This window comes from Camelina sativa, chromosome 6, assembly GCF_030686135.1.
Source record: "Camelina sativa cultivar CO46 ecotype springtype chromosome 6, ASM3068613v1".
Taxonomy (NCBI): domain Eukaryota; kingdom Viridiplantae; phylum Streptophyta; class Magnoliopsida; order Brassicales; family Brassicaceae; genus Camelina; species Camelina sativa.
This window is the reverse complement of record NC_141885.1, coordinates 14,370,829-14,394,612: the sequence shown is the minus strand read 5'-3', so window position 1 is coordinate 14,394,612 and position 23,784 is coordinate 14,370,829. Positions and strand designations below refer to the sequence as shown.

At 30.0% G+C, this 23,784-nt stretch overlaps 3 protein-coding genes and 1 long non-coding RNA gene across 4 annotated transcripts; all 4 read left to right on the top strand.

Moving 5' to 3' along the window:
* Positions 1-4,320, top strand: LOC104698909 (uncharacterized protein At1g24485-like). Its single transcript, XM_087456127.1, has 6 exons — positions 1-19; positions 1,760-2,339; positions 2,610-3,139; positions 3,362-3,409; positions 3,641-3,808; positions 3,899-4,320. Exons 1-6 carry the CDS (start codon positions 1-3, stop codon positions 4,066-4,068), a joined length of 1,515 nt encoding a protein of 504 aa, XP_087312253.1. The 3' UTR covers positions 4,069-4,320.
* A 1,881-nt stretch (positions 4,321-6,201) lies between these two features.
* LOC147942581 (uncharacterized) lies at positions 6,202-7,151 on the top strand. The gene is made up of 4 exons (XR_015559545.1): positions 6,202-6,494; positions 6,709-6,792; positions 6,903-6,936; positions 7,023-7,151. It is a non-coding gene; the product is annotated as an uncharacterized LOC147942581 (long non-coding RNA).
* Positions 7,152-12,097: 4,946 nt separating this feature from the next.
* On the top strand, positions 12,098-15,117 carry LOC104790860 (uncharacterized protein At1g24485-like). The gene is made up of 6 exons (XM_087455566.1): positions 12,098-12,234; positions 12,338-12,872; positions 13,155-13,621; positions 13,877-13,918; positions 14,527-14,706; positions 14,818-15,117. Exons 2-6 carry the CDS (start codon positions 12,784-12,786, stop codon positions 14,895-14,897), a joined length of 858 nt encoding a protein of 285 aa, XP_087311692.1. The 5' UTR covers positions 12,098-12,234; positions 12,338-12,783; the 3' UTR covers positions 14,898-15,117.
* Positions 15,118-20,424: 5,307 nt separating this feature from the next.
* On the top strand, positions 20,425-22,932 carry LOC104698908 (uncharacterized protein At1g24485-like). Its single transcript, XM_010414287.2, has 6 exons — positions 20,425-20,573; positions 20,749-21,271; positions 21,543-22,060; positions 22,209-22,265; positions 22,355-22,510; positions 22,670-22,932. Exons 1-6 carry the CDS (start codon positions 20,477-20,479, stop codon positions 22,804-22,806), a joined length of 1,488 nt encoding a protein of 495 aa, XP_010412589.2. The 5' UTR covers positions 20,425-20,476; the 3' UTR covers positions 22,807-22,932.
* The last annotated feature ends 852 nt before the right edge of the window (positions 22,933-23,784 follow it).

Genomic DNA, 23,784 nt, shown 5'->3' with positions numbered 1-23,784 from the left:
ATGAATGATGACTACATTGGTATTGTACAGACGTATTTACGTGTATATATACAGTAGAACCTCTATAAATTAATATTCGGTAAATTAATAACTTCTATAAATTAATAAATTTCTCCGGTCCCAAGTTGGGACTAGTGTAATTTTGGACACTATTCGATAAAATAATAAATTAATAATTTTTTGAAAATCCCATGTAAAAATATGATCCCATCAATATCATAAATTAATAATCAAATAAACTAGTATATATATATCTAAGAAATATTAGGAGAAAATATGAATCTATTGTTGTTTGAAATATGAATCTATTGTTGTTTGTTTGTTCTTGAATAGGTTGAAATTGGTGTAGAAATATGAATCTATTGTTGTCTAATCTATTGTTGTTTGAAATATGAATCAATGCAAATATGAATCTATTGTTGTTTGAAATATGAATCTATAGTCTGGAGAAAATATGAATCTATTTCAATCTATTGAAATATGAATCTATTGTTGTCTGATTTATCCACAGTATGTACGGGTTGTTACCTAATATATATATCTAAGAAAATCTATTGAAATATGAATCTATTGTTGTTTGTTTGTTCTTGAATTTGCATTCTTGTTGGAGAGCATCTCTAATCTTTATGATTGCATCAAAAACTTCTGGTGTTGTCTTTTCAAATCGCATCTAAAAATTGTAGAGAGTTTTTGCCGCGATAATTGCTTCCTTACGTATAACTGGTTCTAAAGGTACCGTCGTATCTTCTTCAACTACATCATCACCTTGAAAAATAGTAGTATCAAATTCTTCTAAACTCTGAATTTCTGATAAAAAGTTCTCTTCATAAATTAATATTTTATTAATTTATCGATAAATTAAAACCTCTATAAATTAATAAAATTTCATGGTCCCGACCTTATCAATTTATAGAGAATCTACAATATATCAATTATAAATCGGATGAATCTGATATAAAAAACAACAACAAGAACAAAATATTGGATGAATGTGAGCTGTTTACTTTCAAAGTTTCTATTAATGGGCCCATAACAATACAAACTAACAAAATATCCACTCCACACGAAGTCAACCCCAAAATATTAGACCAAATTCACTCAATCAGATAAGTTGGACCAAACTGATCAAGTGTGAATTATTTCTTCACAAACTCAAGTTTGAATTCATTTGATATTCTCTTTTTTTTTTTTTTTTTTTTCTCTTTACCATTTATTGCTGTTAAAAAAAAAAAATCAAATCTCCGACAAATTAGTTATCACTTGTACCTTTCCGAAAATGCATGTATTTAATAGCTAAACAGTATAGTTAAAGAGAAATACCCTAAAAATTAAATCTTTTTCAACTGAAAGCTATTAAAATGAATTTTAATTAGAGCACCAGTAAATCAATAATTATAAAGGTCAGTGACCTTCTTCGTTTCCTTACCTCATAATCATAGCATGATAAAACCAAAATTTCAGAAATCATATAGTCCATTTAGTCGTAGTCAACTATAAACACATTGTGCGAATAGACGCGTATAATAATATCACAATAAGTCAATACGTTAAGTCAACCATATATATAAATATGCAATTATAAATGATATATATAGATGCATTCGTGTATTACGCTAAGTAGCTCATTTTATATCATGGCTACGCTTCTTCTTCTCACTCTCCTCTCTCTGACCACTCATAACATTTTCTCTCGCAGAGAGTACGTACCAATTACACTAGTCTCTCCATGCATTAATCTTCGTTTTATCTTAAACTAAAGATCTCATTCGATTGTATTTTTTGGTCTCTAATCGTGTTTTTTTCTTTCTTATCTCTGGATTATTATTAGATATAAGCATCGACTGTGGAGCTTCGAGATCCTACGTGGACGCTGACAATGTAACATGGCTCGGAGACAAAGGCTTCGTCACTACGGGTGCGTCGTTCCAAATTCCGGGTAACCTTACAGAGCCGATCAACAACCTCAGATACTTCTCTTCCGGTCAAACCAACTGCTACACCAACATTCCGGCTACGAAAGGCGGGAAAACTCTCGTGAGAACGCTGTTTTACTACGGGAACTACGACAAAAAGTCGTCGCCACCGTCGTTTAACGTTGTTTACGATGGGAAACACCTTGACAATGTTGTTACTGATTCACTGTTTGTCTCGGAGGTGATATATGCTCCGGCGAGTGAGAATATCAGCGTTTGCCTTATCCGTACATCGCCTTCGGATGATCCTTTTATATCATCTATTGAAGTTTATAGTTTGGACGCTGGGATGTATGAAGATCTTGGACCTGACGAAGGTCTCATTCTCCGACAAAGATATGCGTATGGTGCCAAAGAGCTTATAGGGTAATCCAGTTAACTCTAACTAATTCAAATTAAGTTAAATCTGTTTATTGACATTTTTAAAAACCTAAAATAAAATTTTGTTTGTTTTATTTAAAGTAGACTAACATTTTGTGTGTGATACTTGTGGAGGTTTTTCTGAATTTAGTTTACGTTTATTTATATTTTAAGTTCTTAATATAGTATATGAATTATATAAAAAAAAATCATTTACATTCTCATTTGACTATTGAGTTTTCTCCCTTTTGTTGGTTTCTTGCAAATATATTGTAGCTACCCTTTAGACCCGTACGGTAGGCTATGGTTCCAGTCAAGTTCCAACGACCCAACAATCAGCGAATTAACGACCTCAGCCCCATCCATCGACAATTCTGGCGCGTCAAACAAGCCGCCCGAGATTGTAATGTCAAAGGCTTTGTCAGCAGCCAGCTTAATTCTATCAGACGACACACTACCCTTAGCGGGCTTACCGGTTTACTTGGCTCTATACTTCTCGGAGCCTCAGAGTCTAGGTCGGACTCAAACACGGTCGTTCAACATTTTCTTAGATACCAACGAAGTGGGTTCAGGTCCCATCGTACCGGTGTTCGGGAAAGTGACTCAAGTTGTCGTAAGAGATGTGGTGGCCACGTCAGTTTCCCAAGTGGTCCTTCAGTCTACAGATGACTCTACTTTACCTCCTATTATCAATGCTTTGGAGCTATATTCGATAAGTTATTGCCAAGACGGTGGCGATAATGGAGGAGGAGAAAGTGGCAGTGGTGGTGGAGGAGAAAGCGGCGATAGCAATGATAATTCGAAAGGTAAGTTTACTTTCTGACTTATAGATTATAGATATATTTAAGCATTGAAGCCTACCAGATATTATATACTTTTGAAATAAATAACTAAACTTGAACATGAAGATCTTGGTATTATCAATGTATATGTTTGGACTATGGTTTAATGGAATGAAATGAGACAAAACAAAATTACTGTATATTTTATTATATATTAAATACTACAATGTTGTTATTTGATTACAGTTATAGGTTCTGGAGGAACGGAAACACGAACGAACAATGCAGTGGGAGGTTTGTACTCGCGAACTATATCCATTTTTATCTGATGGTTATTTTTAATTGATTGGTTCAATTTGTTTCGATGAAAGATTATACTAACTACTGATTTGTTGACACTATCACTATTAACCAGACATTTAAATAGATATTATCCCTTTTGTTTTGTTTGCAGTGATTTTGAATATAAATACAATTGTTGGTTAATAAAAACCATTTTGACTCCTTGGCATCACGACGTTTTAGGTGGGGGAAACAATGTTAGACGGAAGAAGAAAAACAAATTACCACTCATTCTTGGCCTTACGTTCGCCTCCGTTTTTGTGGCTCTCTCGTCAGCGTTTGCGGCTATTTTCTTAAGAAAACGTACACACGCTAAGCCACAGTCCAACACGCTACCAACCACGTCCCGAGGTACATAATCTTGATGGGAAAAAATTATACATATTTATCTATTGTATTTGACCACTTAAGTATATTTTTGGGGCTGTCTTATTTCTTAAGGGCCTGGAAAAGTGACAGGGATATCACCTTTAGTTGGACAGCAATTGGAGAGGGATGCAAGCCAACCAGGACATGATGACCCGGGTATGTATGATATCGATGAGCTAATTGGCGTAAACGATTCATATGTCGTTCATCAAGATGATCATCATCAACATGGACCAGTTTAGTCGCTGACGACCTGGAATATATGATACTTAAAAGTTTAAATTTGTCGATGCTAAATTGTCACGTGAATATCTCTCAATCCCAAAGAAACACTGTAGTCATATATATATATATATATATATATATAGGAGTGTCAAAATGGGTAACCCGACCCGACCCATACCATATGGGTTGGAGGTTTTCGTGGGCGGGTTCAACCCGACCCATTTATTATAATGGGTTGAATTTATATACCCAAACCCAATAATATAAAACCAATGGCTAAATGGGTTATATGGGTTACCTATATATAAAGAAAATAAAATAAAATAATTAATATTAAATTCATAACATATTATATAAAATAGAATTATAGAACCAACCAAAGTTTTCAAGCTTAAAAAAATAATATATAGATATTAAAATAGAAAAAACATACTAAAATCCGAAAGCCAAAAATCCATAAGACCAAAATAATAAGTCATTTTTAATTTAAAATAAAAACCATTCTTAATTTAAAATTAAAAAAACACTTGAATCTTCTTTAGATGATCCAATCAGATTCTACATATTAATATCTACATATTAGTTGCAAAAAGAAGATATTTTACATATTAATATATACATATTATATTATATATTATATATATATATATTAATTTTGTTTTTTTCTGATTAACCCATGGGTAACCCATAACCCTAATGGGATTACCCCGTTAAACCCACAAACCCATTGGACGAACCCATCAATACCCATTTATTTATATGGGTATAAAAACTTAACTCATACCCGTTAAAATAATAGACAAACAGGGTAAACCCATGGGTTTCTACCCATTTTGACATCCCTATATATATATATATATATTCTTTTTTTTCAATTTAAATGATGAATTTGAAATCTTCCATCTCCTCCTCGTCAATCTTTATTGTATCCTTATTTTAAAAATTTATTCAAATATGTGCAGTATTACTATTTGGAAAGGATACAATAATTAAAAATAATATCAAAACGGAAAATAAAATTAACAATAAAAAATAATAAAAAAAGAGGGGAAAGAAAAATTAACAAAGAAAATTTGACAAAAAAAAAGACCCCAAGAAAACTTAGGAAGGAAATAAAATTAGATTGTTAAATGTTAATTTACTACTCTTGTTTATATATTAGTGCAGCTCCATCCTTCAATATATAAAATTAGGGGCTCTGTCGCTTAAGAGCCTATGACAATGTCTACCAAGAAGGCACCATATCTTTGTTTTTTCTCATTGCCAAAAGGTTTGGATTTGGATTGTTCTATCTATACAATTAATTGGGAAGCACATTTAGAAAAAAAAAAAAAACATAACATATATCCATGTTGCCAAACAAACCACTTACCTACACAATTAAAAAAAAAAACAAAAACAAAAAATATATCTTTACTTATCCTATTAAACACGTTGTGACTAAGAAGATGAATTCTAAATCCATATCCAAACATATATATTCCAGTAATTGAGGTTTGCGTATAGGGATAATATAAAATTGAATAAATAATTTAAGGAAAATAGAATTAATTCTACAAAACACAAAAATAGGAACTAATCTGTGCCAGCAATTATAATGTTACGAATCTTTAAATTCAATAATAACAATAATTAATTACACATTCCACATAATTAGTACTTACCATAACAATAACAACAATAATTATATGTAATTCCTTAAATCTTTCATATGGCGATTTTAAAAATCTAATCATATATAAATTCGTTTAGATACTAATCATAAACTCAAAATTCCAAATTAAAAAAGAATATTACCTAATATGCAAATCAAGATTGTATCATTATCTACATATACTTCGATTAACTTTACGATATTCCTATTTTTACTAAATATATTAATTACGAACACGTTAAAATCTAAAATTTGAAATTTAGTTTAGAAAATCTTCAAAGTAGTTATTCACATAATATTCAAATCATCCTAAATTTAGGAACTTACAAAAATTTGTTGTTAAGAATTTTATTCAGAAAATATAGGGTTTCATTTGAATATATAAAAAAATTAGGATAATAAATTCTAAAGAAAATTCTGAAACCGACGAACCTATCCTATAAATATGGTCATCGTGTGAATTAATGATCTATATAATGTATCACTATCAATTCACACAAAACTATCAGATCCCTTCTCAAGAACCAAAAAATACTCTCAATAGAGATATAATATGAAATATGAAGGACCAGCAACTAGCAGTAAAATCGTCAAACATTTCAATACATCTTCACGTGTTAGAAGATACTCCATATGCAGAAACAATACACTACACATTTCGGTGAACCCTTTCTAAATTGTATGTTTCTTATAATAACTTACTAACGCTATATATTTTTATGTTGTTTGTTTACAGGGAATAAAAATGAATCTTGAAGTGAAAAAGACAATTGATTACAGCTTGTGAAGGTTAATTACACTTATGCAATATCTTACGAACCAACAACATAATTAGTTTTTAATTATTTTTCTTCATTACTACTGTGGTTTTAATTAGTTTTTGTTCTTTGTGTTTAGTTTATAACTCATCCATCATTATCATTTGCGATTAGAACTGATTGCTAAATCATTTGTTAAAACACTACTTATTATAACTTAATCATGTCATATGATATGTATTTAGATCTGTATTTAGCAATCACAACTATGGTAACAATCTTTTGAGATCTTGAAGAAGAATGGAGTGACGGACTCGCAACAGAGAAGAGTAAGTTAATTACTCAATTCTTTCTTCTTACCATGCATCAATTTTTATGTAAACCATTATCTTTCTTTTTTAATTCAAGAATTTGTGTCTTCTTTGGTGTTGAACAACAGAGGTGTTAACATCAACATAAGGATGGTTCATAAGGTAAACGTGAGTTTTGTTATTTTAATATGAGGTTTCATAAACTGCATACTTTTATTGACATTCTTTTGGGTTGGAAATCATACAAGTGACACCAAAGACCAACGACGAAACTAATGAGGCCGCTTCGGAAGCACACAAATTTACTGCCACCGAGGTCTAAGATGCAGCCGGTTCCTAGAGGCTGATGCCAATCAAAAAGAAAGAACGATTTCTCCTTTACTCTCTTTGTTTTTTTTTTTTTTTTTTTTTTTTTTTTTTTTTTTTGTGGCATATCAAACATAATTGATAATACGATAAAATATGAAAGTAAATGTTTGTTTAGCCAAACTTAGAATTCTTCACTTCTACTCCATTTAGTACGCGTGGGTTTGAATGCTTACATATTTCCTTCTTCTTATTTTTTTTTGGAAGAAACATATTTCCTTATCTATGGGAATAAAATATATAATCTAAAATATATAAATTAATTTGTATCAAAATAGACATATCCAATTATTCTTTTTGTCTATAAACATATAAATGATTTTGTCTCAAAATAGACATATTTCCTTATCTATGTGAATAAAATATATCCACATTTTCGTTACTATTTTTTTTCTTTTTAATATTCTTATTTATAACAAAAACATATCCAATTATTCTTTTTGTCTAACATGAACCAAAAACAAATTCAAAACTAAACTAATATAAGTTTGAATTATAAAAGTTAATAATATTATAGGCAATTCTCATAAGTTCAAATCACAATATCTCTCTTACTAGGCCTGGGTATATGAATAATCTGTTCGGGCTAGGATATTAACCGTTCGGATTCGGATAAACCGGTTTAGGAAAATATAATCCATTGGATAATTTTAGAGTTTCGGTTTGAGTTCGGTTTGGACACTCTCGGGTTTTTGTTGGTTTGGATTACAAATTTTAGAACCCGATTACTACCCGAACTACCGGGTACCAAAAAAAATTCTTAAATTAGTTAAATTTAAATAATTTTAACTAAATTATCACATATGTAACAAATATTTTTTTGGATATTTTAATTATTTTAGGTATTTAGGTATAAAACTAATTGATATATTCAAAATGATAAAATTTTGGATAATTAAATTATATCAGTGCTAAATATTATTAATATTGTAGATAATTCTATATTTTTGGGTTTTATGGGTACCTGTTTGGATAGCGGATATTACCCTAACCCGAACCCAAACCCATGGGTTTAGCAATATAGAACCCAAAAGAATTATTTAGGTATACCTGAACCCAACCCTGAACCGGTCATTTGGGGTCGGGTTTTGAATTGCGTATCCGAGTACGATTTTTTTTCCAGCCGTATCTTTTACATATTTCTTTATATGTTGGACTAAAATATATAATCTCAAATGGGAATTAAAACCAGGATTATGAGATGTAAAAACATTTCATATATGGGACGAAATGAGTTTCTGTCCCGAAATAGTCATACCACCTTTCTGTTACTATATTTGTTTTTTTTTTCATGTAGTGTTCTTTACTTAACTGCTACGAATTATGAATATGAATTTAATAACATTATTAAAAAATACATTTATAAACATATGTAATATAATGCAAATTTAACTTTTAAAACGTATGTAATATAATGCAAATTTAATATAATAACAAATTTAACTTTTAAAATTAACACCCGCACATATGTGCGGGTCGGTCACTAGTTTTAAACTAAACTAGGAGATATCCCGTGTTTAAAGCACGGATCAACATTTATAAAAAAAAACTATTATAATAATAAAAACTATTGTTATATATTTTTTTAAAAGTTATGTTGTTTGAGAGAATATTTATTTTTAATTGTTCTGTAAATCGATTAGTCTTTTTGAATACTAATTATTTTAGAATTTCATAGTATTTTATTTTTGACGTATATTACAGTTTTATATTGTTTGTTTGTTGTATTTGCATCATTATTTTGGAAAATATGAAGTAAAAATTTTAATATTATAATTGGTAAAAATTATTGATTTATCATCTATATAAATTTATTTTTACTAACCGGCAATGTAGAAATTAAAACACACATTTTTTATAGATTGAGTAATATATCTCCGTTTTAAAAAATTCAAATCACAACATATGCAGAAAAAATCAGCATTTTATTAATCATAAGTATTATATGAAAATTCCAAACAATTTGTAAATAAAAGAAAATAAAGATGATAGGAGTATCATAATTTGAAATCTTAACAAAATCTTCGAAATTTAGTTATTAAAAATAATTTTATTGTGTACTTAGATAGAAAATCCTACTTTTTGAAATTCTGATTGGTTTATATTTTTTTTTTAAAATATTTAGTAATTTTCGTCCATAATTTATTATAGAGAGAAAATATTTTTTTTCTAGATTTTTTTTATATTTGATCTGTCAGCGTTTTTGAGTTTTTTTTTTTAAATTATATTTATTTAATTGATTAACTAAGCTTAATTAAGTTTTCCTAATGGCAATTGAATGTAATTTTTTACACATTTTAAGGTTATTTTCATATTTGTACTTCCCAATTAATATAGTAGGATAAATTATTTAAAATTTAATGATATAAAATGTTTCTAATAACAGTGGATTTTAAAATATTTTTCTAAATTATTAATTTAATAGGATTAAAATTTTGGTGAACACATAGAGGTTTATGTAAGAGGGAGTATAATTTTTTAATAAGTGTCATTGTCTCAACTCTCCTAATCTAATACTTTAAAAATATTTTATTACATTTTTTTTTTCATTTATATGGAATCATTGTTGCAACTTGTAAATGTTTGTTAAAGTTAACATATTATTTTGCTTGGTAGAGAAAAATATTAAATTGTATGCTCGGATATGAATTATTCTCAAAATTTATTCTGTTTATATGACAGTTTGATCAAATCAACAATATCATAATATAGTCCTTAAACGCATTTTACTTTTACGTAAATTTTACAATTGGTATTCCTCGATAATAGGTACTAGATTAGTACCCGTGCTATAGCACGGGTTAAAATTTATTTTATACAACAAATTTAAATATTTTTATTTGATATATTTTTTAGCATTAAACAATATCATCATATAACCTTGATATTTTACATTTAAACCGAATTATAAGTTTATAACTTATTTTATTATAAAACTAACTACATTTTAATTGGTAAATAATAATAGAATATGTAAATAAGATATGCATCTGTTTCTGAGGAAAGAAGTACATATAACTTTAAATTGTGATATGATATTTAAATTGTACATATTATAAATAATAAATTTTAGATATGATATTTATTAAAATGGCAAGGGTTTATTATTAAACCCTATAAATTTTGATTACCAAGTGAACCCTATAAATCTCGATTATCAAGCGAACCCTATCAATAGATCTCGAATCTCGATTATCAAGCAAACTCGTAAAGGTAAATTACACAAATGATACACTTAAATACAACTACAATGATTAATGTTTTAATTTTATAACCAATTAATGACTCATATATCTATTATATAGACTAAAAAAATTATGTACTGACTGGACTCATATATTTATTATAAAAAATTGTGTAGACTATGTGTAAGCGGTATTTTTAATTTTAAATATTTTTGGCTGTCGAAGGGGTCTACAGAGTTAATCCTATTTAAAGCGGGAGATATTTAAATTTGTTAAATCTCCTTAAACATTATATAGAAGTAGGGGTATATATTGTTAGGTAAGATCGAAATATTGTTTAGTTTAACAAAAATTACAGTTTTTATGTTTAGGGTTACCGAACTCGGAAGATTTCTCGAGTTAAAATATTTTGTTTCATTTGTGTATATCATCTTTTATTCCTTCAAATGGTATTATTATTCCCAATTAGGCTTAAAGTGGATTCATTGCCATTGCTATTATTAATAATTAATAATTAATTATGAATAATTGAATAAATAAGCGATATAGGATCTAACAGTAATCAAAGTAGACCCGTAAATATCAAAAGATTATCAAATGTTATACTTCAATTATTAATATGTCAATTCTATAACCAACTAATGACCCATATAACTATTATATGGTCTACCAAAAATAAGTCATGTACTTCCCAAATATTAAAGAGGGGATGTACTAAACGGACCTGGAATATTGAAAAATATCACAACTGAAGAAGATATTATAATTATAAGCCTAAATCTCACTTGAATGAATGTTGTGTTGATTTTGTAACAACAATTACCTAACTAAAGATGAATATCACGAGAACCATTTGATATGAATAAAACTGTTAGTTTGAGTTCCTTAACACATAATTTTGCATTCAAAAAATAGGAACACCAAAGATAGATTATTAGGATGGAGCATCCATCTGGCTCCCAGTTGCCTTATTTATCTTCTTTTTAGTTTATACTTCAGCCCTTCACCAGCTCCAACCTATGAATAGTACTGAATTTGATATACACAAAAATCGACTAAGCACATGAAATTATCCAAACATTTTATTCCCACTATGTTGAATATCTTTTTTTTTTACTTTATTAAAACATAGACATACATTTACTAATATAATGAACTTATAAATAAAAGTGTATAAATTTGAGCCGTTTACTTTTAAAGTCTTTGCGCCATATGAGAAAACAAATGTCGTTGACTTCAGTCTCCCCACTGTATGCTAAGTCAACCAAATGAGTTGGATAAAACTTAAGCTTCAATCATTTTTATCAAATAATGAAGTTCCCTTCAATTTTCATGACTTCTACATTTCTAATTTGTAATTAATATAAGGCTGGTCACTTTTTAGAAATCTACCATAAAAAAAAACATAATGACATTCTGGTGTATAAATATATTGTAACAAGGTATTTTTTTGGTAATTTTTACATGATTGTATCTCTATATTCATATGACTGTATGTTATATATATATATATATATATATATAGCTCTCTATATTCACATGACTGTATGTTTTATAATATATCTGCAAGTAGTTATCATAGAAATAATTAGTCGGTTTTGAGTATTTTGTCAATCTACCAAGACGCTTTCTTGAATTCACAATTGTCTAAAACCAAATCAAGATCTGCACGATGCAAATATTCTATGAGCTGTGCATTTTAAATAAGTCAAGTCAACTAAAAATTATATGAGTTTTACAATCTCAATACCTCAATTCAACAAGATATGAACATACTTAATTTCATCTATATATTACGTATGCATTTGTGCATGTAATGAAGTTAAATTAGCTCGTTGATGATGGCGGCACTTCTTTATCTCATCACCCTTTTTTTCTCTCCCAGCCATAATGGTTACATTAGCAGAAAGTACGTTACAAGTATAAAGCCCCTCCGACATAATGTTTTCTTAATTTGACCCTGTACACTTTTGTTTAACTCGTTTTTCTCTTGTCTTTTGCGCTATCATTAGGTATAAGAATTGACTGTGGATCAACGGGATCTTACATTGAGTCCAACAATGTAACATGGGTCGGAGATAAAGGCTTTGTCACCACTGGTGAGCCTATGAAGATTCCAGACGTTGTCACAAAGCCGATGAACACTCTCCGGTACTTCCCAACCGGTCAAACCAACTGCTACTCCAACATTCCGGTGACCAAAGGCAAGAAAACCCTCGTGAGGACGAGCTTTAAATACGAAAACTACGATGGGAAGTTCTCGCCACCATCTTTTGACGTTATTTATGACCGCAAACACCGTGACCTTATTAAAATTACTTAGTCGTTGCTCAACGACGAAGAAAATTTCTATTTCTCGGAGGTGATATTTGCTCCGGCAAATGAGAATATCAGTGTATGCTTCTTCCGGACGTCTCCATCCTATAACCCTTTTATATCTTCTATTGAGGTTTATGGTATGGACGCTGGCATGTACAACGATCTTGGTCCTAACGAAGGTCTCCTTCTACAAGAAAGAACGGCGTACGGTACCGAAGAGATTATAAGGTAAACTTTTTTCTATATGCATCTAATAATCGTACTAGTAAAGCTTTTATGATGTGTTTTCCTTGACATTACTTTTCTTAAAGCTTTATATCAGCGACTCTTTTACCCTAGGTTTAGACAAAATTTATTAATTCATAAATAAACAGTTTGTACGTCAAGTGAATTTTTTAGAATTGTGTTAATTAATATTTAATAATGATTACTTTCTTTCAAGGTAATATTTTTACGTACGTACCTATGTAATTAATTTTTATTTTATTGGTTTCTTGGAAATTTATATAGCTACCCGTTCGACCCTTACGGTAGGCTATGGTCCGCGTCAGGATCCCAAGACAACCCAACACTGACCGATCTATCGACCTCTGCCCCATCAATAGACATCACCCGAGCCTCGAACAAGCCGCCCGGGATTGTTATGTCAAAGGCAGGGTCAGGAGACGGCTTAAAAATTTCTTATGAGGCTCTACCCTCAACTGGGATAACGGTATACTTGGTTCTTTACTTCTCAGAACCTCAGAGTCTAGGTCGGACCCAAAGAAGGTCTTTCAACGTTTTCTTGGACACGACTCAAGTGGGTTCGCGTCCCATTGTACCGGTGTTTGGGAAAGCGACTCAATTTGTTTTGAGAGATGTAGTGGCCACGTCGATGTCCGAGATAATCTTTCAGTCAACCGATGACTCGGAGTTGCCGCCCCTCATCAATGGGTTTGAGATGTACTCAATAAGTAACAGCAACCAAGACACACAAGGTTAGTTAATTATTTGGTAAATTTAAATTACCAAAAGTTTCTCAAATTTTAAGTAAATAACCAAACTTGACCATGCGTTTACGTATGAACACTTCGAACTCTGGTTTATGGAATTTAAATTTCATTGCTTCCAACTTAAGATTCAATTGACATTGAGTATATAGAATGAATGATTGATGTTAATCTATAAGAAATATATCATAATATGAAATGTTTTCAATGATATTCTCTAATTTCATTTGGTATTTGATTAAGGTCCTGGAGATACGGAACCACACAAAAACAATGCCGTAAAAGGTTTGTACTCAGTACTCACAATCTGTACCCATTTTATTCTTTCTATGTTTGGGGTAATAAATTATTGTTACATTTTTTGTTAATGCAAACACAAATTTTTGAATTTATTATTATGTTTTAAAAAAAAATATATTATTAAGTTGAAAGGAAAAGAAAAGCGCTTAGTCATTTTTATCACTATATATAGTAATTTATTATTACATATATGTTTTTGAACTGAAAACTCATATACAGCATACAATACTTTTCATATCTATGAACTTCAATTTTTCAGGTAATAATTGAATGATCGGTAAGTCCAACCATTTAATTATTTAAGAAAATATCGAAGCTTCATAAGATATCATTAAAACTTGATTAACAAATTTATGAATTTTGAATATGAAAGCGTACATATTTTATTTTATATAGGTTATTATATTAAATCTATAAGAAATCGTATAGTGACAATAATCTAACCATGTCTATATAATTTAATTTTAAAAAGTAAAACCTCGTTATTTCCTTATTAATATAAATTAAAAAAAAATGGTCTTGTATTATTACGAATACCTTAATTTGTTACCATATTATTAAAGAAAATAATATGACACCTTTTCTATACATAGAACCTTTAGATGTGACAAAAACAAAGGCAGGAAAGAAGAAGAAAAACAAATTACCACAGATTTTTGGTGTTACGTTTGCCTCCGCGTTTGCAATTCTCGCATCCGGTTTTGGGGCTATTTTCTTGAGAAAGCGTCAAAACGCACGACCACACTCCAACACAACACCGACTATGTCCACAGGCATAACTATATTGTTGCTTAATCACTGTGTATATATAATGAGATTGAATATTCGAATATAGATGACAAACAATATTATTAATTGGTGTTGGTCTCTGGAAACTTTTCAAGGGCATGGAACAGGCACGGGGATGTCACCACTAGTTGAACAGCAATTCGTCAGCGACACGAATGACTCGTATGTTGTTTAAGATGAACATCATTGACGTGGAGTCGCGAGAAGCTATTCTACATTTATTTTCTTATTTCTGATTTTTATTTATTTTATAAATAAATATTCTATACAATTTTATATCCGACCAACAATTGTTATAAATCACTAGTGGGAATGGTAGTATCATATAAATGCTTCCGTGGTTTTGTAAGAAGTGAACAAGGTCTATACAAAGATTACTTCCGTGGTTTTGATCCGAGAATACTACAATCAACACAAGGTATTGAAACAAAGTAGATTCAATTTAAAAATTTGATAATATGGAGTCTGTCAATTTAATACGGAGAAAAATTAATCCTGCAAAGTTATATATTCTCGACTAATTTGACTGGTTTTAAAAATTGATTTAAAAAAAAATAACTAGCCGAAATTAGACTTGTAATCTATATATAATAGCAAACCCACTTTTTTATGTCATCTTTAATTCAACGGATGAGAATTGTTCTATTATTCCATCTAACGGTTGATACTTATTAATGATCTAAGAGTTGCAAGTCTTTTTCCTTCAAATAAAGTGTCTTTTCGTATTTTTTAATTATTGCATCTATTCATCGTACCTTCATCTTTTAAAAATCCTACCTATTTATTTTTGCATCTCTTGGTTTCACACCTATAAGTTTTGCACCTTTTTATTTTACACCTTTTTATTTATTATATATCAACTTCTATGGAATACAAAAACAAGTTTCAAATTTATGGTTTTCAGAGTATTTTTAAAAGTTAAAAATAAAATCAAAGAATTGTTTTATTAGAGTGCTTTTAAATTAACCTGCATCAATCTCTATATCAAAGTATGTTTATAAACTTGTTAGTGTCCATTCTGAAAAATTGGTTTTGTTCCCTTTTCTGTTTCATTCTCATATATAGATTATAGATTAAGGGAAATTTGGTTTTTCTTAAGTGATTTGTTTGTCTATATGTTGTCGGTTAGATAATTTTATAATAGCAACCCCATTTTTAGACACTGCTGACGTCATTTTTTTAATCCAACAAATAAAATTATTTTATTTTCTCATTCAACCGTTTAGATCTAAGATGATGTCATTAATTTATTAAATGAAAAGATACTTCTCTTTCTTCCCCAAATCATCGATTCTCTTTGTTTAGCCCTCCGAATCAACGCTTCTCTATCTAAAAAACATGTTCAATTGCCTCTTTTCAGATCTATATATTTGGAATTTGTTCAATCATTTTAGTTGTTATGGTTCACATTTTATCTATATATTGTCTTATTGTCGTGAATTTACTGCAAGGAGTAGTTTACTCTCTCTTCTCTTTGAATAACTGAACAGTTTGTCTGGTATACTTTGTTGCAAGGAGTAGTTTACTGGAAACTTTGTTGTATACTTTTCTGTATTTGGCAGATAAAAATCCATGTCAATGGTAACTTAATAAGTAATATTGCTTTATATGCGTCTTGGTTTGGTTACTACCCTAATTGTGTCTACTAAGTTGCTACATGATTTCTCTTGCAGCATATGCATCTTCATATCATAAGAATATAGTGGAGTATATATAGGGAAATTTAGGCTAAAGTGTCAATTTCATCATTTTAAAATTTGTAACTACGAAATATAAAAGAGACCAAGAAATAAATTATCATTGTTCCTTTTGACTCAAAAAAAAAAGAAATTAACTGGTGAGCATCTTAAAATTTAAGTGAACATATTTCATACATCTTTTATATATATATATATATATATATATATATATATATATTTTTTTTTTCCTCTTGATTGATGAAACACTAAAAGAAATTTTAGATTTTCTTTTTGCTTTATTGAAATAAATTTCTAATAAGTACATATGTATACTATTAATTTAGATTTTTATTTTAACGTATAAGAGTTTAATTAGTTGGACAACATGCACTACTATCATGGCATTGTATTGGCAATATGTTCGAATTGAGTATGTATATGGCTACATAGTATATATACTATAACATCAATTGTAACTTAAAACGAGCAGTAGAGCATATATATACATATCTGTTTATGTTTCTATTTTTTCTCACATATGATTTATGTTTTGTTCACATTGTACACTTTATATGGATCTTGATTTAAAGTTGATAAATGAGATCATGACTTTGGAAATTTCTATTTTTACTGATAAATGTCCCTATATATTGGGCTAAAACATAATTAACAATAGAGTTTGTAGTTTTCTTTTGGGTGCAAGATATAGTTATAACATATTTAAGATGTGGTTATAACAACACAAATTAAGATCTCTTTGCCAAGCTAACAACTGCAGTGTGGAGAAAGGTAGGAAAAAATGTTAGATACTCCCAATTTATATACAGTAGAACCTCTATAAATTAATATTTGGTAAATTAATAATTTTTATAAATTAATAAAAAACTTCGGTCTCAAGATGGGACTAGTTGATTTAAGAAACATTATATTTATTTGCTGATAAATAATACATAACTAAATGATTTGATAACAAGTTGGGGAAGGAGCCAGGCTGCGTGGGGCTGGAAAGATCATTGGAGTTGATCTCAATCCTGATAAATTCGAGCTAGGTAGTCTAGTACTCGTTGTATTTCAATTAAATGTTTTTTTCTGTCTTTTAATGTCACTAATTTTTTGGCTTATTCTGACCACGTTGGGTTTGGTTTATATCTTATAAAACACTAAAAGCTAGTACTAGTCTATATATAATAGCAAACCCACTTTTTGTGTAAATTTTAATCCAACGGATGAGATTAGTTCTGTTATTCCATCTAACGGTTCAAAATTATTAATGATTCCAACAGTTGCAAGTTTTTTTTTCCAAATAATCGTGTGTCTTCATCGTAGCCCCATTTTTCAAAAATCGCACCTATTAATTTTTGCATCTCTTAGTCGTACCCTCATCTTTAAAAAATTGCACCTATTAATCTTTGCACCTTTTTGTTTCATACCTCTATGTTTTACACTTTTATATTTCACACATCTTTGTTTATTATATATAAACTTTTATGGACTACAAAAACAAGTTTCGAATTTATTGTTTTCAGAGTATTTTTTAAAATTACAAGTTAATAATAAAAAAAAAGAATTGCTTTATTGGAGAGTTTTTTAATTAACCTGCATCAATCTTCAATTCAAGGTATTTTTATATTTGCGTTGCGTTGTAATAGATATAGATAGATTTATGAACTCAACGAACCAATGACAAAATCTTACGAATGAACCTGTTAGTGTCTACTTAATGTCCATTTGGTTAAATAAGAATAAATTTAGTTTATTCTCTATTAGATTATTATTATTATACGTGTGGTCGTATAGTTCGCAAAAAGTATAACACTAATGATCTATAAAGACATAAACCTTCAGGCATACAAAGTTTATTTTATTCTTTTTTGTATTGTTCTATTTCTAATAAACCCAATTTTGGGGGTCAAATTTAATCTAACGGATGAGATTATTTTTATTATATCATCTAACGGTTTAGAATTATTAATAATCCCACAATTGTAAGTTTTTTTCTTCCAATAATCGTGTTTCTTCGTCGTACCCCCATCTTTCAAAAATCGCACGTAATTTTTACATATTTTTGTTTCACACCTCTATGTTTTACAACTCTTTATTTTACACCTCTTTGTTTATTATATATAGATTTTTATGGACTATTAATACAAGTTTCGATTTTACTGTTTTCTGAGTATTATTTTAATTTTAAACTTACAAGTTAAGAAATAAAAATCAAAGAATTGATTTATTGGAGTGTTTTTTCTTTAATTTTTATATATAATATCAAACCCGCTTTTAAGGGTCAATTTAAATCAAATGGATGGGATTTTTTTTATTCTCTCATCTAATGGTTTGGATTTGTTAATGATCTCAAAGTTGCAATGTTTTGATCCAACAATTGTGTTTCTTCGTCTTACTCCTAGCTTTCAATGTTTCCACTTGTTAGTTTTCGCACCTTTTTGTTTCACACCTTTTTATTTCACACCTCTTTATTTTTATAAATATACAGATTTTTATGGACTTTGAAAAGAGTTTTTGTTTTTTCGAGTACTGTTTTGCACCTCCAAGTTTTAAAAATTCTGAGTATTATTTTCTTTCAATTTATTAATTAATATTGATTCAGTCATCTTCGTTAAAATTTGGATTGTTTTATTTATTGATTTCATCATCTAACTTTTGTTTGGTGTCGTTTTCCATTTATACTGTATGAATCATCTCTTCCAAGTTTTAATCTAGGTAATTGACTGTGATTTCTAATTTTTCATAGATTTATATGTTTATATATTATAGCAAACCCACTTTTAGGGGTCAATTTAAATCTAACAGATGAAATTGTTTTTATTATTTCATCTAACTGTTTAGATTTGTTAATAATCTCAAAAGTTGCAATGTTTTGATCCAATAATTGTGTTTCTTCGTCGTACTCCCAGCTTTCAATGTTCGCAGTTGTTTGTTTCGCACATTTTTGTTTCACACCTCTTTATTTATATATATAGATTTTTATGGACTTTGAAAGAGTTTTGTTCTTTGATAACACATCCAAATTTAAAAATTTTGAGTATTATTTTCTTTCAATTTATTAATCAACATTGATTCACTCATCTTTGTTAAAATTTGAATTTTTTTATTTATTGATTCATTCATCTAACTTTTGTTCGTTGTCATTTTCATCTAATACCTACATCGATCAAATCTTGCAGCTATGAGCTCTTTCTCTATGTTTTTCTTATTATTTTTTGTAAATTTTGATAGAATAATGATTAAAAAATTTTTTAATGTGAATATCTTTCAAAATTGATTATCTGAGTATGATTCAGCAAGCCTTGATTCATGTATCTTTAACATTATTCTCTTATTGTCACTGAATCAATTTTTATATATACAACAAAAATTTTATTTAATCAATTTGGTGGATTAATCTTAGTCATTATTTCTTACTTTTATACTATACAGTTAAACAATTACCAAACAGTTTCCACTCGAAATGTGAAATTAACAATGTTAGTCATTTCAAGTTTTCAATTTTCCCTGCGGCAACGCACGGGCCGACATCGTAGTATTAATTAATGGCAAACGATAACATTTAATCTTCTCAGACTATAAAGTATCTCTACATCTTGTTTTGGCCGATACGTAGTTTAAGATGACAAAACCGTTATTAAATTCACCTTTTAGCAATGGAATTAGTCCATATGATCTCAAGCTAAATGGTTTATTCGGTCTTTGTTACATAGTCGAGTTCCTAACATGGAAGATGAAATAATGTGGTCTAAATGAAGCATTTGACTAAAAAAAAATGAATTTATAATCTGATCAAGTGGTTATAAATGGTTTGCGACTTACCGCACTAAACATTCGTGTCTCAAGTTGTTTTATTTTTGGTACTGCATGTATAATCGTTATCAAAAGACATTGACTGATAAAAGTCAAAAGAAAATTTTCTTAATAATATCGGCATTTAAAATGATTAGATCCAATACCAATCTGCAGTTGACTGATAAAAGAAATGATTAATGGGCAATTGACAGTTTAATTATGCATGTTATTGGATTTTTTGCAATTGACAGATGACGTATATATATATATAGAGTGTATGTATAGAGCATTAGTTGAAGTTGTAGCTCCCGTAATGGCTGCTGTTTTGCTTTCAATTCTCTTCTTTCTTTCCATCATAACCCTCTCTCTAGCCAGTAAGTAATTATTTAATAATTAGTTTATCTAAACTCGTTGGCCTCAGAGTTGTATACGTATAACTAGAAAAAAATTTAAAAATATAACATATATATCTTCCTTAGCTGTCATTATTAACTATCATCATAATTAACCATCATGAATCATGATTCATGCATGCATGATCGATTTCAGGCGTAAACATAGACTGCGGAACGTCATTGCCGGGGATAGACAAGAACAACATAAAATGGGTCGGCGAAAACGACTTCATCACATCTGGATCGTCTGCTACGGTTTCGTCCACCACTGTTGAGAAATACCTCACCACACTTCGATACTTTCCGACAGGAGACTCCAATTGCTACTCCAACATTCCGGTTACAAAAGGCGGAAAAGTCTTAGTGAGAACGATGTTTTACTATGGTAACTACGATGGCAAGTCCTCATCCCCAGCCTTCAACGTATTGTTTGAAGGGAAACACCGAGGCACCGTATCTATATCCTCTGCGTTCAAACCTTACCTTTTGGAACTGATATTTTCTCCGGCCAGCGAGGAGACTAATATTTGTTTTGTGCGAACATCTTCGTCATCAAATCCTTTTGTATCTTCCATTGAAGTTGTCGACTTGGACGATGGTATGTATGACGAGCTCGGTCCTGGTGAAGGTTTATTTTACCATCAACGAGTTGCGTACGGCACAACGGAAATCGTAAGGTAGCATCTATATCCAAGTTCGTCGTGTATAAGTAACACAAAAATAGGCCTAATCAAATTTATTTTTAGATGTCTTCATCATTATGTATTTTATTTTTAATCTAGCGTTTTTAGACAAACCACCAGATGTCTCCATCAACGTTTACAATATGCAAAAGTATTGACAAGAAAATAAAAACTACGAAATAAATTTACGTGATAAATATTAAAAAAAATTTGAACACAAAGAGATTAATATATAATAAGAAGGAATATTTTTTTGGTTGGCTAGGTCGGATCTTCAAGGTAGGTTCTGGCTTCCTTCGGAGATAAACATATTGTTGACAGGAATACCATCTACGGCTGCATCAATCGATACATCTGGTGCATCAAACAAACCGCCTGAGTCCGTCCTCCGTAACTCTTGGACCGGGGAAGGCTTATCATTAGTCGACCCCACTCTCCCTTCTGGAGGAGTTCCGGTTTACTTGGCTATGTATTTTTCTGAGCCTCTTGACTTAAGTGCACGATCGTTCAACATTTTATGTGGCGGTAAGAAAGTTGGTAAAGGACCAATAGTTCCTGTGTATGGAAAAGCCACGCAAGTGGTCGTGAGAGATGTGGTGGCTAGCTCAAGCTCCCAGCTGGTGTTCCAGTCCACCACTAGTGCGCTTTTACCGCCCATGATAAATGCGTTGGAGCTTTATGTGATAAGTACGGGTACAAGCGGAAGTGGAGGTGGAAACAGATCAGGGACAGGTGGAGGTGGTGGCGGTGGAGGAGGAGGGTCTGGTAGTGGCGGATCTGGAGGTTTGTTTTTTTTGTAGATGCATTTTTAGAGATTAGTCTAGGTTTCCAAGTAGAATTTTTGAATCACTAAAATATCAAACTTATAAGTATATTTTGATCATTTGGTTCCCTAGGTACTATATACGCATAAATTTATTTCGTTGTTTAGGTTCCGGTGGGTCTAGCAATAATAGAGGGACTGGAGGGAGAAATGATGTGAGCTCAGGTTTGTATATGGACTTATGTATACATTTTGATTTTTTTTTACAAATCGAACATTCTTTTAACTTAATTACATTTGATATATTGGGTCAGGGGGGTCAACCAGTGAAGGAAAGAACAATAAACTGCCAACTATACTAGGTTCGGTATCCGCGGTAGCATTTGTCCTCATTGCATATGTGTTCATCGCAATTATCTTAGCCAATCGTCGCAAGGCAAGGCTGCAAGCCTTGGCTATACCTACGTCAGGTATATATACATTGGTTCCTTAAAGTGTTTGTTGTAATTTGTTTTTATATCTAGTGATTATATTTGATCCATTCGTTCTAATTAACAATATAAATTATTGGTTATTGACTATTATCTATCTACCCTAGAGATGTGACCAGTTAAATTTTTTGATTATAGTGGCTCATATGGGGACGGGAGCGTCTCCTCTATTCGGACAACAAATGGGTAACGACTCAAACCAGCCTGCATATGAGTCAGACATGGGAGATATCAACGACTTGATTGGAGTGAACCAGTCGTATGTAGCCCAATGACACTGAACATCATATGAAATAGATGTTTTTACCGTTGAATTGTACATGTTTACATTGATTACTATTACTTTTTATTCGTTTTTTATTTGCAAGTTTTTGATTTTATGAATCTAAAATCCTCATTTATCCGCAGTTAGGTAAACATATATATAATTCCTTGTCATAAATTGTTTAATCCGGGTTAAAGATTAATGATACAAAGAAAGAAGTAACATAAGAAAAAAGGTTTTATATATATATAACAAACAAAAATCCGCATAATTGGTTAGTAGGATTCCATAAAATTTTATATTCCACCCAATTTTGTTCTGCTAAGAAAAATTCTAGTCACACCCATATATACATTATTATATAGCAAATTAAATGAATTATCATTAACATATATATCAAGTCTTGAAAGATAAATCTTTTGGAAGCACTTCATGTTGAATTAATCATTATAAATTTAATAAAATCTACTGAACTAAGATTTAAGAGCTGGTGTAACCCAATTATAGCGTAACTATAAAATATAAGGAAAAAAAATTAAAACTGAGTTTCTTACACAATGCATAATATGTATTTTTATACAAGTGAAGTTGTTCTTCGAGAGAGATGCATGTTTTATGCTCTTGTTGGAGACATTAGTTATTAACAGCTCGGCCAAATCCTATTAATTGTGTTTGATTATTTGAGTATCTTTGATACAAATGAAGTCAATGTATTTATTTATACATCACAATATGACAACTAGTAAGTCGATGACCAACTACATCTATATGAGATAGGGAAAAATATATAAAGTATAGCAAGTGTTATGTGAATATAGTTGTAGTTATCCCAATAAACTCATCTTAGACCAAGAAGGAATGAAAGATTGAAGAATAAAAATCAACTTTATCCTCGTTATAAATATAGGGAGTGTTTTAAAGATCATTGATATAAAGAAAAACAAAGAAATGTTTAACGATTATTTGAAATTTTTTTTGTTAAATTTTG

Bases quoted from the DNA above. Each gene is read 5' to 3' on its own strand.
- LOC104698909 (XM_087456127.1), top strand. The intron at 3,140-3,361 runs GTAAGTTTACTT...ATTTGATTACAG, and splicing joins TAGCAATGATAATTCGAAAG to TTATAGGTTCTGGAGGAACG. The intron at 3,410-3,640 runs GTTTGTACTCGC...ACGACGTTTTAG, and splicing joins AACGAACAATGCAGTGGGAG to GTGGGGGAAACAATGTTAGA.
- LOC104698908 (XM_010414287.2), top strand. From the start codon at position 20,477: ATGTATAGAGCATTAGTTGAAGTTGTAGCTCCCGTAATGGCTGCTGTT. The intron at 22,061-22,208 runs GTTTGTTTTTTT...TTCGTTGTTTAG, and splicing joins TGGTAGTGGCGGATCTGGAG to GTTCCGGTGGGTCTAGCAAT. The intron at 22,511-22,669 runs GTATATATACAT...TTTTGATTATAG, and splicing joins CTTGGCTATACCTACGTCAG to TGGCTCATATGGGGACGGGA.
- LOC104790860 (XM_087455566.1), top strand. From the start codon at position 12,784: ATGGACGCTGGCATGTACAACGATCTTGGTCCTAACGAAGGTCTCCTT. The intron at 12,873-13,154 runs GTAAACTTTTTT...AAATTTATATAG, and splicing joins GGTACCGAAGAGATTATAAG to CTACCCGTTCGACCCTTACG. The intron at 13,919-14,526 runs GTTTGTACTCAG...TTCTATACATAG, and splicing joins CAAAAACAATGCCGTAAAAG to AACCTTTAGATGTGACAAAA.